Source organism: Pelobates fuscus, chromosome 2, assembly GCF_036172605.1.
Source record: "Pelobates fuscus isolate aPelFus1 chromosome 2, aPelFus1.pri, whole genome shotgun sequence".
Lineage (NCBI taxonomy): Eukaryota > Metazoa > Chordata > Amphibia > Anura > Pelobatidae > Pelobates > Pelobates fuscus.
The window spans coordinates 36,754,931-36,768,945 of NC_086318.1; the positions used below are offsets into that span (position 1 = coordinate 36,754,931).

General features: G+C 35.8%; 1 protein-coding gene across 1 annotated transcript; it reads right to left on the reverse strand.

The window, feature by feature from the left end:
- Positions 1-2,320: 2,320 nt before the first annotated feature.
- On the reverse strand, positions 2,321-10,163 carry LOC134585429 (cysteine-rich venom protein-like). Its single transcript, XM_063440848.1, has 9 exons — positions 10,127-10,163; positions 8,643-8,703; positions 7,706-7,825; positions 6,049-6,168; positions 4,755-4,845; positions 3,594-3,739; positions 2,942-3,036; positions 2,745-2,833; positions 2,321-2,465 (listed from the first exon to the last, which is right to left on the reverse strand). The coding sequence occupies exons 2-9, from the start codon at positions 8,697-8,699 to the stop codon at positions 2,338-2,340; spliced, it is 846 nt and encodes a 281-aa protein (XP_063296918.1). The 5' UTR covers positions 8,700-8,703; positions 10,127-10,163; the 3' UTR covers positions 2,321-2,337.
- Positions 10,164-14,015: the final 3,852 nt, after the last annotated feature.

Here is a 14,015-nt window from a genome sequence, read left to right on the forward strand (position 1 = left end):
AAAACTGCAATAAATACATATGCAGGGTTAAGGGAGCTGGGACACTGCACCCAGACCACTTCAATGAGCTAAAGTGGTCTGGATGCCTATAGTGTTCCTTTAAGACAGAACCGGGATTAAAGGAAACCTAACTTTGTGTTCTAGATTGGTGGGTGTTATGTACCCAGGGAGCAACTGCCAAATTGTATTAATTTAGATCCCTTTCATGGTGGCGATATGCTGGCAGAGGAGTTGGGGAGATAGAGTTGTGCTGAGAATTTGGATGCCATTGGCAGGAGGGTAAGGAGGCGGACCAGTGATAGGATTGCACCACCAACTCTGCCCAAAAGGAAGCAGACCCACCTGTAAAGGGTGCAGGTCCGCCTTAATTTCTGGCAGTTCTATTATTCAGGCAAACTCACTGAGAGCAGATTCTGTAGGGAAAGCTGTTTCAGAGCTCTCTGCATGGTCCTAGTGCCCTGATATTGCTTCAGACGCATTGGCGAGTGCATCTAATGATGCGATCTCTCTATACTTGTTGGGAACTGTTCCAAGGTTTACCCAAAAGCTGGACACCAGGGAAATAAGGTGGGATGGTGGGACCTAAAAAATCGTGAAGCACTCTTACCCAACTCTGGATCATATACACACTAGATCCCTTTATACACTCTGAATCCGTTTATATATATATATATATATATATATATATATATATGTACACACATACATACATACATACATACACACACACACACTCACTAGATCTCCTACACATTCTGGGTCCTTCAAATACACACTAGACTCCTGTATACACACACACTGCACCATCTACACACACACTCTACATTCCTAAAATACACACTCTGGATCCCTTATAAACACACTAGATTCATTGTAAACAAACACATACTACACTCCTAAACACACACTCTCTACAACCTCTACAAACACTACATCACCTATACACACACACACACACAATATAGCCTGTATGCACACACTTACTACATCCCCTATACACACATTCTCTACAGCCCCTAGCCACATATGCATTACATTATACCAGAAACACAACACAACTAATACCGACCTTATTACACAATACCACACCACAATCAGCTCACTCTACACACACGCAATCCAACAAGCAGGCTCCAAACACATGCACAATACTCTTTCCTGGACCTTTTGTCTCCTGGTATCCATTTATAGAGACACCAGAGACAAGTTGGAAGGATACACAGCGCAGCATGTTATTAAATTTGCTTGCGCTGTGCAGAACAAATACAGGGCCCTTTTCTCATGCTAGAGCTCTTCAGCAGAGCTCTGCGCATGGTCTGCCCTGGAAGATCATTGAACCAACATGCTCACTTTGAGAGGGGGCATGTTTGTCATTAGTGAGTGAGTCCCGGGCCCGGGCCGAATTTTTCTCCCAGTCCGGCCCTGGACGTGTCTAAAGTTGGAGATTGGATAAAGTTAAAGTCCCCACAATGCAGAAGTCCACCCTGTATATATTGGTTGATCTTACCCAAGAGGGAGTGGAGAAAGTTGTATTTAACAAGTTTTAAATAGTTTAACACAGTTGTTATGTTCCTGGCTAACTATCACACCCTCTTCTCCCTATTGTGATTGGCAGCTATATGCAAAGTGATGACTTTAATTCTGGTGATTGGTTGAGAGCATGGGCTGACCTTTTCAGGGTATCACTAGCCTCCCATTGTGAGTAACAGTATGCACTATTATTTGCAATAGATGCAATACAGGTGGAATGGGGAGAATTTATTTAACAACAGGCACAGAGATGTTATTTTGCGGCATTGTGATTCCTCTTTCAGCACTAGTTTCTAAATTTACCTTTTTTTTTGCCTTAAAAAGTTGTTATAAATTAGGTATTAGTTAATTACAAAATTAATTTCAATGATTTAGAGCAAGTAAAATACACTAAACATCACATAATCAGTTTGATAGTTTTTTATTAAAATAAATATGCATGATCAAATGTTTAATTTCATATATATGTATATGAACACCTATTTGAAAATAAATGTTTTCAATCAGAAATTACTAATAATAATAATAATAATAATAATAATAATAATAATAATAAATATACTGGTGCTTCTTTAAACAGGATGGAAACATTTTAAATTGTAGCATATTTTAACAGGTAACATGGATACAATATTACATATACATTACATATCATATATATATAATCCATATTTTGTATTAATTAATTATAATAATACTGACATGTAGCAAATAATATTCTTTTACATTAATATTGATGTAACATCCTACATAAACAATACATAAAACATTATCTTACACTTTTTCAACTGGAAAAATACTAGAGTGCTATTTTATTTGATTTTTAGAGCACCGGCAAGTAGCAGGACAATCTCTATCAAGGTCTGCATCACATTTTTGTCCAGAATAAAATTCTTTGCAGTTGGCAAACCAGTCCTGCAAGGGACAAGGATTTGCTGGAAAAAAAATAAAAATAAATAAATAATTTTAAAAAACACCAAAAAAAGATGAAAAAATAATTTATATCATGAATAATAATATCATCAGAGAACTATAAAACTTCTACTATAAACAGACTGACAAGAAAACAGAAAAGACAAAAAAAGCAGACGTATAGACAGATAAATCAGACAAAGAAAGATAAAAACAGAGAGAGAGAGAGAGAGAGAGAGAGAGAGAAGATAGATGGATGTGTGAAATGATGGATGGAAAAACAGTTGCATTTCATTACTTACTGCACAGGCCATTTTCACATGATGATGGGCAATCTCCACATGCCTTTCCAGCTTTGTATGGGAAGCCAATTGAGCTATTGAAGTTTCCTCTAAAATTATCATAAATAATAATTGGTCAACATGATTATTTCCGAGAGATTATAAAGATAAACAAAAGACAAAAATTTTACTAACAGAAATTATTAATTAATACTTACGGTGGACAGTAATGGCAGACATAGTTGTATGTGTATTTAGCATTTGAGCACTGGGCAACAGCGCATCCAACCTGAAAGGAAGTGGCCCATGTAAGCTGTAACAATATAAAATATTAGAATTAAGTATATAATTAAATTAGATCTGCTTTTAATATGAGAGAGATGTGTTTAAATGTTGTAAAAAAATACATTTGTTTAAATGTGGTAAAAAAAAAAAAAAAAGACATTCCCACTATCTCCACTTTACTATATGTTTCTGTAGAATTAGCCGATATGCAGTATATGTATCTCATTGGGTGGCAAATATCATGTTAATAGTTTAGGAAAATGCACCCCATCAGGCTTATCCTTGTAATTTCATAAGCTCCTTAATATTACAAAGGATATGAAAGGTCTCTGGAATTACATCTCTTTGATTTATTAGAGGAGCAGAGGTTTACCAAATGATGGACTTTCGCAAGGAGTTTTTATGGCAAGGTTCTGGGTGACTGTTGCAGGTCAACCTTGCATTAGAATACATCACCCACTTATAAAACTCTGTATAATGTGAACATAGTCAATGCTATATCACTACTGAAAGGTATATATTTATGTAATTGTATTTAATGTGCACTTTAAACACAGATTATATGTTCTGTATGGTAGGACTTACCTGTGTATAATGACCAGTCTGTATATTTGGAAGTCTTGGTCCATACCCATATATAAAATCAACAACTTCACTATAAAATGATTTAAGCACATCATCCCAAGAGGCTTTAAATGTTGATAGAAATATATTTTCACCACAATTGAAATCTAAAATGCACAAGGAAATTTTTTTTTAGTTTTTTTTGTATCCTTAAATGCATCCGCACCTGCACAATCAGCTTTATTCTGTGAATTGTCGGGAAATTAACAGTGATTTCAAAATGAATTTTACGTTTTAGGCCCAAATAACCAAACTTAAGATACATCAAACTTGGAGAATATTATCTAGTTAACTCCTTCCTGCCGGATGGCGGATCTGATCCGTCATGGCAGGGAAGCAGTTAACGCCGAATGACGGACCAGGTCCATCATGCGGTAAAGTTAACCCCAGATCGCCGGTTGATTTTATCTAGTTAACCATGACTAATAAAATGTGTTCTCATGAATATATATTGTAATATTTATCTCTCTTTTCTTAGATGGGTTATCTGGAAATCAAATGTTCGTAACTTTCGTTGAGTTGATATCTGAGCCGAAAAATGTGGAATAAAATAATTTTATTCTCAGTTTTCGACCTCAGCATGTCAGTTTACATGAATCCCAATATGTACGTGGTTACAGTTAGATTTTATTGCTGTATGCATTTGAATATGACTTCATATAGCAAAGCTATAAATACATAATTAATTTTTCAAAGTGATGATGACCTTTGTTATGACAGACTTTGAAAATATTTTTGTGTATTTTTTATGTAGGATTGTCATCTTGTTCTGCTGTAAAAGTCAGTATTTCTAGGTCTTAATAGCGCATCATGATTCTTTATTTTTGTACTATTTTGTTAGTCCAAGAATGGCTAATTCATGCCTTAACTGCTATTGTGTTTCTTGAGAGCCTGATCCCTTGTGAATGACAGAGGTAAGTCTGCTGAACATAAGGCATTTATTATTTAATGTTTCCTGCCTGAGTGTGAAATTCACTCCCAGTCAGAGCTTCTACACATTCTAAATCCCTATAAGGGAAATGCATGATCATTTGCTTCAAGGTTGCATAGTTTTTATTAGAGTTGCTAGCACTGATGACTTCATTACATTCAGTCTATAACTGAAGACATATTGTCACTTACTTGGGATTGTTCTGAGATTTGGAGCACTATGACCAGCGATGCACTGGCTGGCATACCTTGCTGCTGTCTGAGCTGCAGCATCATTCCACACCTGGATCAAGAACAAGTCAAGAATCAGTTATAGAGATAGTATACTGAAATGCCACATCTTTCATTTTCATTGCAGAAAGAAAACATCAAGTGCCATTAATGTGTATGGGTTTAATGCAATTAACAGAGATTCTCCAATTCTCCTTTATCAGTCTCCTATATAAACTTTTGAACTAAGATTTCAACCAACATTTTCTTTTTGAGAACCCATCAGGGCTGATTCACTAAACTCAATTTTGTTGTCAAAGTCAATATACAAAAACATGCAAGTTGTGATAATAAGTGACTGGATTATTCTTCCAGTCTGCTACGTTTGCCCACATTTTACAATCTGAGATTTGGTGTTTAGAGACAAACTCCAATAGGAGAAGACCTTTGGTTGACTAATGTCAACACATTAGAGATATACCATAATTATAATGTAAAAAGCAACTTACAGATGCTTCTTCTTAAAACATCATAACGACTACAGCCTGCCCTATACTCTGGTCCAGTTCCCCGGTAATTGGATAAAATGTTTTGCGAAATGTTTTGGTATCTTACACTAGGCACTGAGGGTCCTTCTAGCTCTGTTCACATACATCCAGCTTCTGCAAAGCTGCAGAAGATGGATGCTTATCCCTTCTCTATTCAGACTGGCAGAGAGTACCTGTATAGAACAGACAGTAGCCCACCAGGAGTTCTGGGATGACTAAAGAACATGGGGTTACACCTTTGACAGAAAAAGGGTTAAACACTGCAAATTTGCTACTGCCCATATTGATTCCAGGCACCACGACCACTTAAAATTACTGAAGTGGTCATCGTGCCTGGAGAAACCCTTTAACAACTGTGTTTGGTTTAATGCAAGTTTAGAACATCATTCATTATTACGATTCTTCAAGTGACAAAGTAAAAATATATTTTAGTATCTTGGTTGTTGTCATCATAAGTTGAACCAGGGGCACGTTGTGGCAATGTTGTGGAGAATAGAGGGAGTTACACTCCAAAGCAAAAGCTGCTATTTCTAATAATTTATTAAATGCCATTAATTTAGCCATTTTTCTGTAAATGATATGCTCAGAAAAGATTTGGAGAGAAAACGATAATATGATGTATTCCTTTTCATACATTTCATGAATTTGTATATTATCATGCTTGTTAGAAAAAATAATAATTTATAGATAGACAGAAAATAGATATGTTAAATGCAAGATGTTCTTACCATTTTTAACATGTTGCTTGCAGATGGTTTAACTAATGTTCTCAGGTAATTATGTGTGTCTATAATGAGTTTCCTGACATCGGCATTGCTTGTTGACAGTGCAGAGAACGGTACATTGGCCTGTAAAAAAATGTAAAGTTTTTCTTTTTTTTTTTTTAAATCTTTTGTTATCTGTAGTGCCTGAAATTAATGCTATGAAAACCAAAATCTGCTAATTACTTAATACATATATAGATAGTGGAAGTGCACTCAACCCTTTGTCATGAAATCCAGGGTGCTCCAATGGACAAGTCCCAGGACCAAAATGGACCAAATGTAAAATTTTAAATGTAGAAAATAATCCAGGCACTCCAACGAATTCCAAAGCAAAGGCAATTTTATTAGAACCAGGAACCAAACGGCAACGTTTCGACCCCTGAGGGGGCCTTTGTGAAGCTTGACAAAGGCCCTCAGGGTTTGAAACGTTGCCATTTGGTTCCAAATTCCAATTACTTAATACATGACACATTTTCTTTTGTAGCAATAAACAAATATTTATCTGTGATAAAGTAAATTATTCTCACATAATACCTAAGGCCTCCAAAATGAAATATTTTATACAGCAATTATATTTTGTAGAAAGTTTTTTTTGTTTGTTTTTTAATATAATTAAAACTACTTACAGGTTGTAGTGAATAAGATATTCATTCTGGTCAGTTTAGCTATGCATTACATTTTATTTAATATACTGTAAATATGGCTTATGTAATGAAAGGGAAACCACACCCTATACTTTTGTTCTATTACGAACATTTTCAAAGTGATATAATCCTTTCTTATTACATGTGGATTTTCTGGTTTAACAGGTACTTAAGCTTAGCATCCAGTACTTTGTGTCTATCACTACATAGCTTTTTTTTTAGCATAACAGTTGTCGAGAAAATGCTCTATGGAAAGGTGCATTTTTGTTCAGTAGGTGGGTGAGAAAAAATGAATGCCATTTTTTGTTTCCATTTAGCTGTTCAAAAAAGAAAAAACTACAATAATTTACACGTACTGGTTAATACATTCTAATTCAAAAGTTAACCAATATAAATTATATTCTAAATTAGTTCAATAAAGGTAATTCGCTAAAGGTGATTTGTCAGATATCCAATGTATTTTTTTTTAATTGTAATTGTAAACAAACTGGTAAAATTCATACAAAAGTTTTACATATTTTGTTTGGCCTAAAATGTAGACTTCTTTTTTAATTCCAAATCAAATGTTAGTAAATAATCCTGAAATATTATGAATTGTGGTTTTTCCACAATTCTTGAATATAGCTCTACGAATGCGTGAATGAGCAGGACATTTAATACACCTAGTAGGACAACTTACTTTGGTATTTTCGCACAACATCAAAATGCAACAAATTAGGACTTGCCTACTTTTGCCTACAGTTGGAAATTCACTATAATCTAGTATTTGGGGAATAAGCAAGGTTAGTGTATCAGTTAAGAATTGTCTGAAATAGGCCAATGAGTGTAAAATGTCAGGCCAAAATATCTTCAACGGGAAATAGCCGTGATGTAGATTTTCCCAATTTGACTAATTTGTACACTATATTGATTCCCTGGCCAATTCCTGACTATTATCCTGTAATGATGTTGTACGTGGTAAGCATTTTGATACTCACCATTTTGTCAATGTTTTCTTTAGGAATTGTAACTGGTCTCCCAGTAGATTCTGTGGGTAATGCACTTCGGCTCTTCACGTTTGTTCGATTATATGGCCAATTTGGTAGTATGGCTTCATCCTTGAAATTAATGCAACATTGAATTAATCTTACAATTTTTATGACTTTATTTTACCTTTGAAAACAATGAAATGAAACTAATCTAATGAGAGCTTAAAATGAATTACTTTGAGTTTGGAAAGAGTCTAAATTGAGTTTAAAAAGATACATTTATCGAGCATCTCATTCGACAACATTTTTCTTAATTTATTGAACATTGAAGTAAAGTAATGGCATTCAATAACCATTTTTGTTCACTCAAACAGGAAGTATGGTGTCTACTCAATCTTAGACCTTGAGAAGGACAACAGACTTCTCATACATTGTTTGTAACTAGCCTTTGCATGGTTACTTGCAAATGTGTCTACCTACTGAACTTAAAAAATGAATATTAAAAATAAATGAAAAACAAATAAAATAAATAAAAAAAGTATTTGGTCCCATTTTTAATTCAGCCCCACAGCAGGTGTTATGCATTGTACATTGCCCTCTATAGCCATATCAGAGGGATTCCACTCTGGTTGGAACAGTGGAGATACTTACCTGCCCATTAGTAATAACTGCTAGAACTCACTGCTAGTAATGCAGCAGTGGAAGCTGCAGTGCCTAGGCAGTAACCGACCATGCTTCTATCACACAAGCAGTATGTAGTTGCCCACTCAGCTTAATAGTAATCCTGGACCAGTTAGCGTGCAATCCCAGAGGTCACAGACTTATAATTAAATATTAAAGTTTTGTTGGAAACTTTCTCATTCAGAGATTGTGAATGGAATGTTAATGGGAGGTCTGTGCTATTACAAGGTCAGGGTGTGATTGAAAAGAATAGTGTTTTACTTACATTTGCAACAGACAGTTGCAGTAATGTTGAGAGACACAGGAACGCAATCAACAGCATTTTCCTAAAATATAAATTGAGTTTTAATTAATCAGTGTTAGTTTTTCTACAATCGAAAACCAGAAATATCCTTGTTGAAAGGTAGTTTCCATTACTTATGTTCCTTCTCCTTAATGTCAGGAAATGGTACAATGAGAGAGTTTGATACTACATTGCATTGCTGTAAGCTATTTATAAAATAGGATCTCATAAAAATATATTTTTTAACATTGGCTTAATTGTACTTACAGGTTAGAGCTAGTTTCCAAACCTATTAACTATAATCAGTATTACATTTGATTAAACCTCTACTTTTGTGTTGAACCCCTTAAAGACACAACTTCTGGAATAGAAGGGATATTTCCGTCATGTGTCCTTAAGGGGTTAAAGAAAAAATATCAAACTGTTCGTACTGAGCTTGCTAAAAATGAACAAATGAGAACATGACTCACACATTCATTTCAACTAAAGCCAAATAGTTGTATGCTGTTTCTGACATATTTGTTAATTTAAGAAACTTTGGATTTTAAAAGAAGACTAATTCATATGCAACATATAGTATCTTTTAGTGCCTTCTATGCAACCTGTGATTTAAATAAAAAATCCTCCAAAGCAGGTCACAAGGGGCTAAAGATATATTTTTCGTTACTGCTTTTTAAACACTCTCTATGAATTTCCAGAGGTACAATGTACATTATTGTCTCATCTCCCCTTCCTGCAATGTACAGTTAAAGTAAGGCTATCCTAGATATAAAATAGGGCCAGGGATTAATGAAAATATATAGAAAATTGGGCCGACTAGATGTGCCGAATGGTTCTCATCTGCCGTCACAGTCTATGTTTTTATGTTTCTGTTACAGTGCTAAATAATCAGTAGCTGTAAAGAAAACATGTTCTGGGAACTTTGCATGCCATACTTAAAAGATGCAAAAGCCAATATGTAGGTAGATATTTTGAAAATTATACCATTTAGAGAATCAGCATAATTCACAATCCACACCAATACCCATCAGGAGGGCAGTCAACATATGCCTTCTGCAACAGTGCCATACAAATGATAATCATATTAATACTCTCAAAGTTTATAACCCACAACTTCTGCCAAATATTATAAAATAATATTTATGTAAACAGCAAATATTTGAATTGGGTAATTTGAAATGGCAATATATACACAACATAATAGTTTTGTCCTAATTTAATGATCTTGTTCTTCATCAAATACTTCAAATAAAGGCTGTACATCCTTTAGTTATGTTTTGGGAGAGAACTCGCTATCTGAAACGAGTCGTTTGCCCCAAAGAAAATCAATCAATAAGGCTACATGTAAATTGACACAGTATCAATGGTATTTTAACAGAAGGTTTTTTTGTTATTATTTGTTACTATATTGTATTCATAATTTTATCACTGCCTCAAAGAACAATATGCATGTAAAGTATTCTTACCTTGTTATCAGTGCAAACCCTTAAACTTTAGCTTGTTGCTTCTAGAGAGAGATCAAGTTAATATAAATTAAGTGGATCCTGAAGCTGTATATATAGAGCCAGTTTTTGGGGTGCTTCCTTATTGTATTTTCCTCATCTATTATCTGTTATAACATAGTGTAATATAAACCACATTCTTGTTAAATGTTTCAGGAAATTTCCTATTAAGAGTGAGCAATATGTTACTAGAACGTGCATTGTATTTATGCAAGTACAATGATTAATCATTGTTTTTCTTTAGCTGACTATCCAGGAGTTATGTAGGTTCAATATGTGACAATCCAGTGCATTTTATTTCAGGCTCAATGAGAATATAGGGTGAAACCCAAGCATCACTAATTTGGTGTATTTCTCAATAAGGGAAATGTGATTTAAACAGATGATGGGAGATTCACATGTGCTTGAACATGTGCTTTACTGGCACCGCAGTTTAAAGAAAATAAATATCAACATAGTTGATGAGGGCTGTTAATAGAATACCTGGAATTATTAAAATCCCTACACTTTACAAACACATATCCCCCCACATATTCAACTCCCTTTGTTAATTTTATATTAACAGGTTTCTCTTTATACTGTGAGAATACAATAAAAATAAATCAGTACAATTAAAAAAAGATAATTGGGGGGCATGGTCTGATCACCGAGGAAGATGGTCACTTGTGAACCAAGCTTCTCCGCTGCCAACTAATAATTAATAACTAATGAGCCATGTAAGTTCAGCATAACATGAACAAATACTACGCTAGCGGAAGACATGAAGACACCTTGCAAGACATCCAAAAAGCTCCAAGAGCAGTCCACCTCAGTGGCAGCCATGTTAGCAGCATTAAGGGCCACTCCACATGCCTCTCAAGATGGTGGCTTATCAAGCCTTGTTCCCATGTTTCTCTGTATATGTATATATATATATATTTTTACAAAATGTACCTTATATATTTTATTGTATTAGGTGTATACTTCTCAAATTGTACTAGGTAATTAGTTAAGCGATTAAAGGGAACTGCAACTCGCATTATATATGGGTGTGCTAGAATGAATATAGTAACCTTATGCACACATAAAAGGCCTGCATAATGGACACCATTATATTCTCAGTGAAACACTTTATTTTTGGCCTACTGTACAAGAATGTGCCTGGGTTGAGCAAGCAAAACGAAATCTTAAAAATCTTTAAAAAAAAATTAAAACCTAAAACAGGTATGTTCCTATTTTAAAAACTGATGGTGCTCGTGGTGGATGGGTTCATAATTCTTTCATCATAGTATGGATTATTTTACCCTGGGGTAATATTTATATTCCCAGCCTGTATCTGGTGATCAGCAATTTCAGGCGTTACAGTGCGTGCCAGAAGCGTGCATTTTTCTTTTCTCACAGTTATTGTGTGTATTTACACAGACATCTACTCTTTTTTTCTAGACTTTTTTCACTTTACCACTAATAGCCACTGGGGGATGGAGGGGGGTTCGAGAGGCATTGCTATTTTGGGGATTGGCAACAGGACAATAAATGGAGGGAGTGTGTTGGACAGGTCTGATTATTGGCTGAGGTTAGATATGTCAAGATAACTTTAAAACTGAATTTGAATTTTAAGGGGCTGCATTTCTCTAACAAGAGAAACATTAAGTGGTTGAAATAAATTAGGTCCAGGCACTCAGGATTGCTGGAGGAAAGCAGGTTTATTGCAACAAAACGTGCAACCTTTTGGCCTACACAGAGGCATTTATCAAGCTTGGCCAGTGTTTGTGACTAGGTGGCTACTGGGTAAGTACAAATGACAGTGGGGACGTGCTATGCCGTTACGGTGTTTAGAGCCGGGTCCCCAAAGACGGCATAGCACGCACGCCATCCTTAAGGAGTTAAAAACAAATTCACATGTTCATATACACACATGTTTAAATACTCACAGGGTTATTCACTTGAAGGGACAGTAGAGGCACCTAGACCATTTATTTAAATAACGTGGTCTGGGTGTCATCACCTCCCCTTGTTTTAACCCAGGTGAAAACATTGCCATTCTGCATAAGTGCAATATTTACAATAAAGTGTAAAAGCAAATACTATTTCTTTTTCCCTGTGCAGGTGGGGACTGGGAACAAAATGGCCACGAGGGCAATATAGCATTACATATACATTTGTATTCCTAACACTATACTGTTTGTATTAACAATGAATTGTAACAAATTGACTTCTGAATGTAAGACTTTGTACAAAATTACCCAATTTAGAGATATTCATAACTTGGCTATTTTAGGTACAATTTTGTCATTCTGATTTTGATTCATTGCAACTCAGAGTTTAGTGAATAACCTTGCCATTAGGAAACAATGTATGTGCTAGAATATACCTCACCAGTCTTTTACCCTTTAGTGTCTAAAGTGTTTTTTTTTTCTCTTTTTTCTAAAAACACCTTAGACCCAACTGGGTAATCCCTAAATCCTGGACTGTTAGGGGGTACTTGATGACTGGGTTGGGAACCACTGGGCTAGATGATTGTTATTAAACTTATGTTGTCATTATTGGAGAAGTTAAGCTTCCTCTGTTGCAGCAATGGATCTTTAAGAAAACAAACAAACAAGCAAACATGGTGTAGGAGGCTCTATGGATCAGTCACAACATTAAAACAACTAACAGGTCAAGTAGATAACATTGATTATATCATTAAATAGCACCTGTCCAGGGGTGGTGGGATATATTAGACAGCAAGTAAACATTCTGTTCTTGTATTTCATGTGTTTGAAACTGGAAAAAAGGGCAAGCAAAAAGATCTGAGTGACTGTGACAAGGGCCAAATAGTGATGTCTAGATGACAGGGTCAGAGCATCTCCAAAATGGCTTGTGGGGTCTTCCTGGTGTGCAGTGGTTAGAACCTACAAACAGTGGTGCAAGTAAGGACAGCCAGTAAACCGGCATGAAGGTCATGGGTGTTTAAGGCTCGATGATGCATGTGGGAAGCACAGGCTAGCCAGTCTGGTCCGATCACATGGAAAAGCGGTTATAGCTCAAATTGCTGATAAACATAATACTGGCCATGATAGAAAGGTGCATCACAGTTTGCTATGTATGGGGCTGAGCAGCAGCAGACTGATAAGGATGACTCCCACCTATCACTGAAAGCACCTTCAAAGGGGATGTGGACCATGGAGCAATGGAATAAATTTGCCTGGTCTGATGAATCATGTTTGCTTGTAGGATGGCCAGATGCATGTACATCATTTACCTGGGAAGAGATGACAGCAGAATGCACTACTGGAAGAAGGCAGCGTTATGCTCTGTTCAAAGACTGCTTGGAAACCTTACATCGTGGCATTCATGTGGATGTTACTTTGACAAATACAACCTACCTAGAGATTGTTGCAGACCACGTACATCCCTTCATGGCAATGATGTTTCCTTATGGCAGTGGCCTCTTTCAGGAAGATAATGCATACTGCCACACTGGAAAAAAAATTAGGAATTGTTTGAGGAACAAGCAACGAGTGGAAGATGTTACCTTGGCCTCCAAATTCTCTGGATCTCAATCCACTTTAGCATCTGTTGGATGTGCTGGAACAACAAACCCGATCCATGGAGGCTTAAAAAATCTGATGCTATTGTCTTGGTACCAGACACCACAGGAGACGATCAGAAATCTTGTGGAGTCCATGCCTCAATGCATTTGAGCTGTTTTGGCAGCATGTTGGGGGAACCACATGATATTAGACAAGTGGTTTTGATGTTGTGTCTGATTAGTGTAGGACAGAGTCATGCAAACCTAATGCTTCTTTCCTTGAGGTACCATGGAATGAAAATACTTTTCTGGATGCTACAGATACTCCTGTTAACCACTCAGGGTCATTTATTAAAGTAA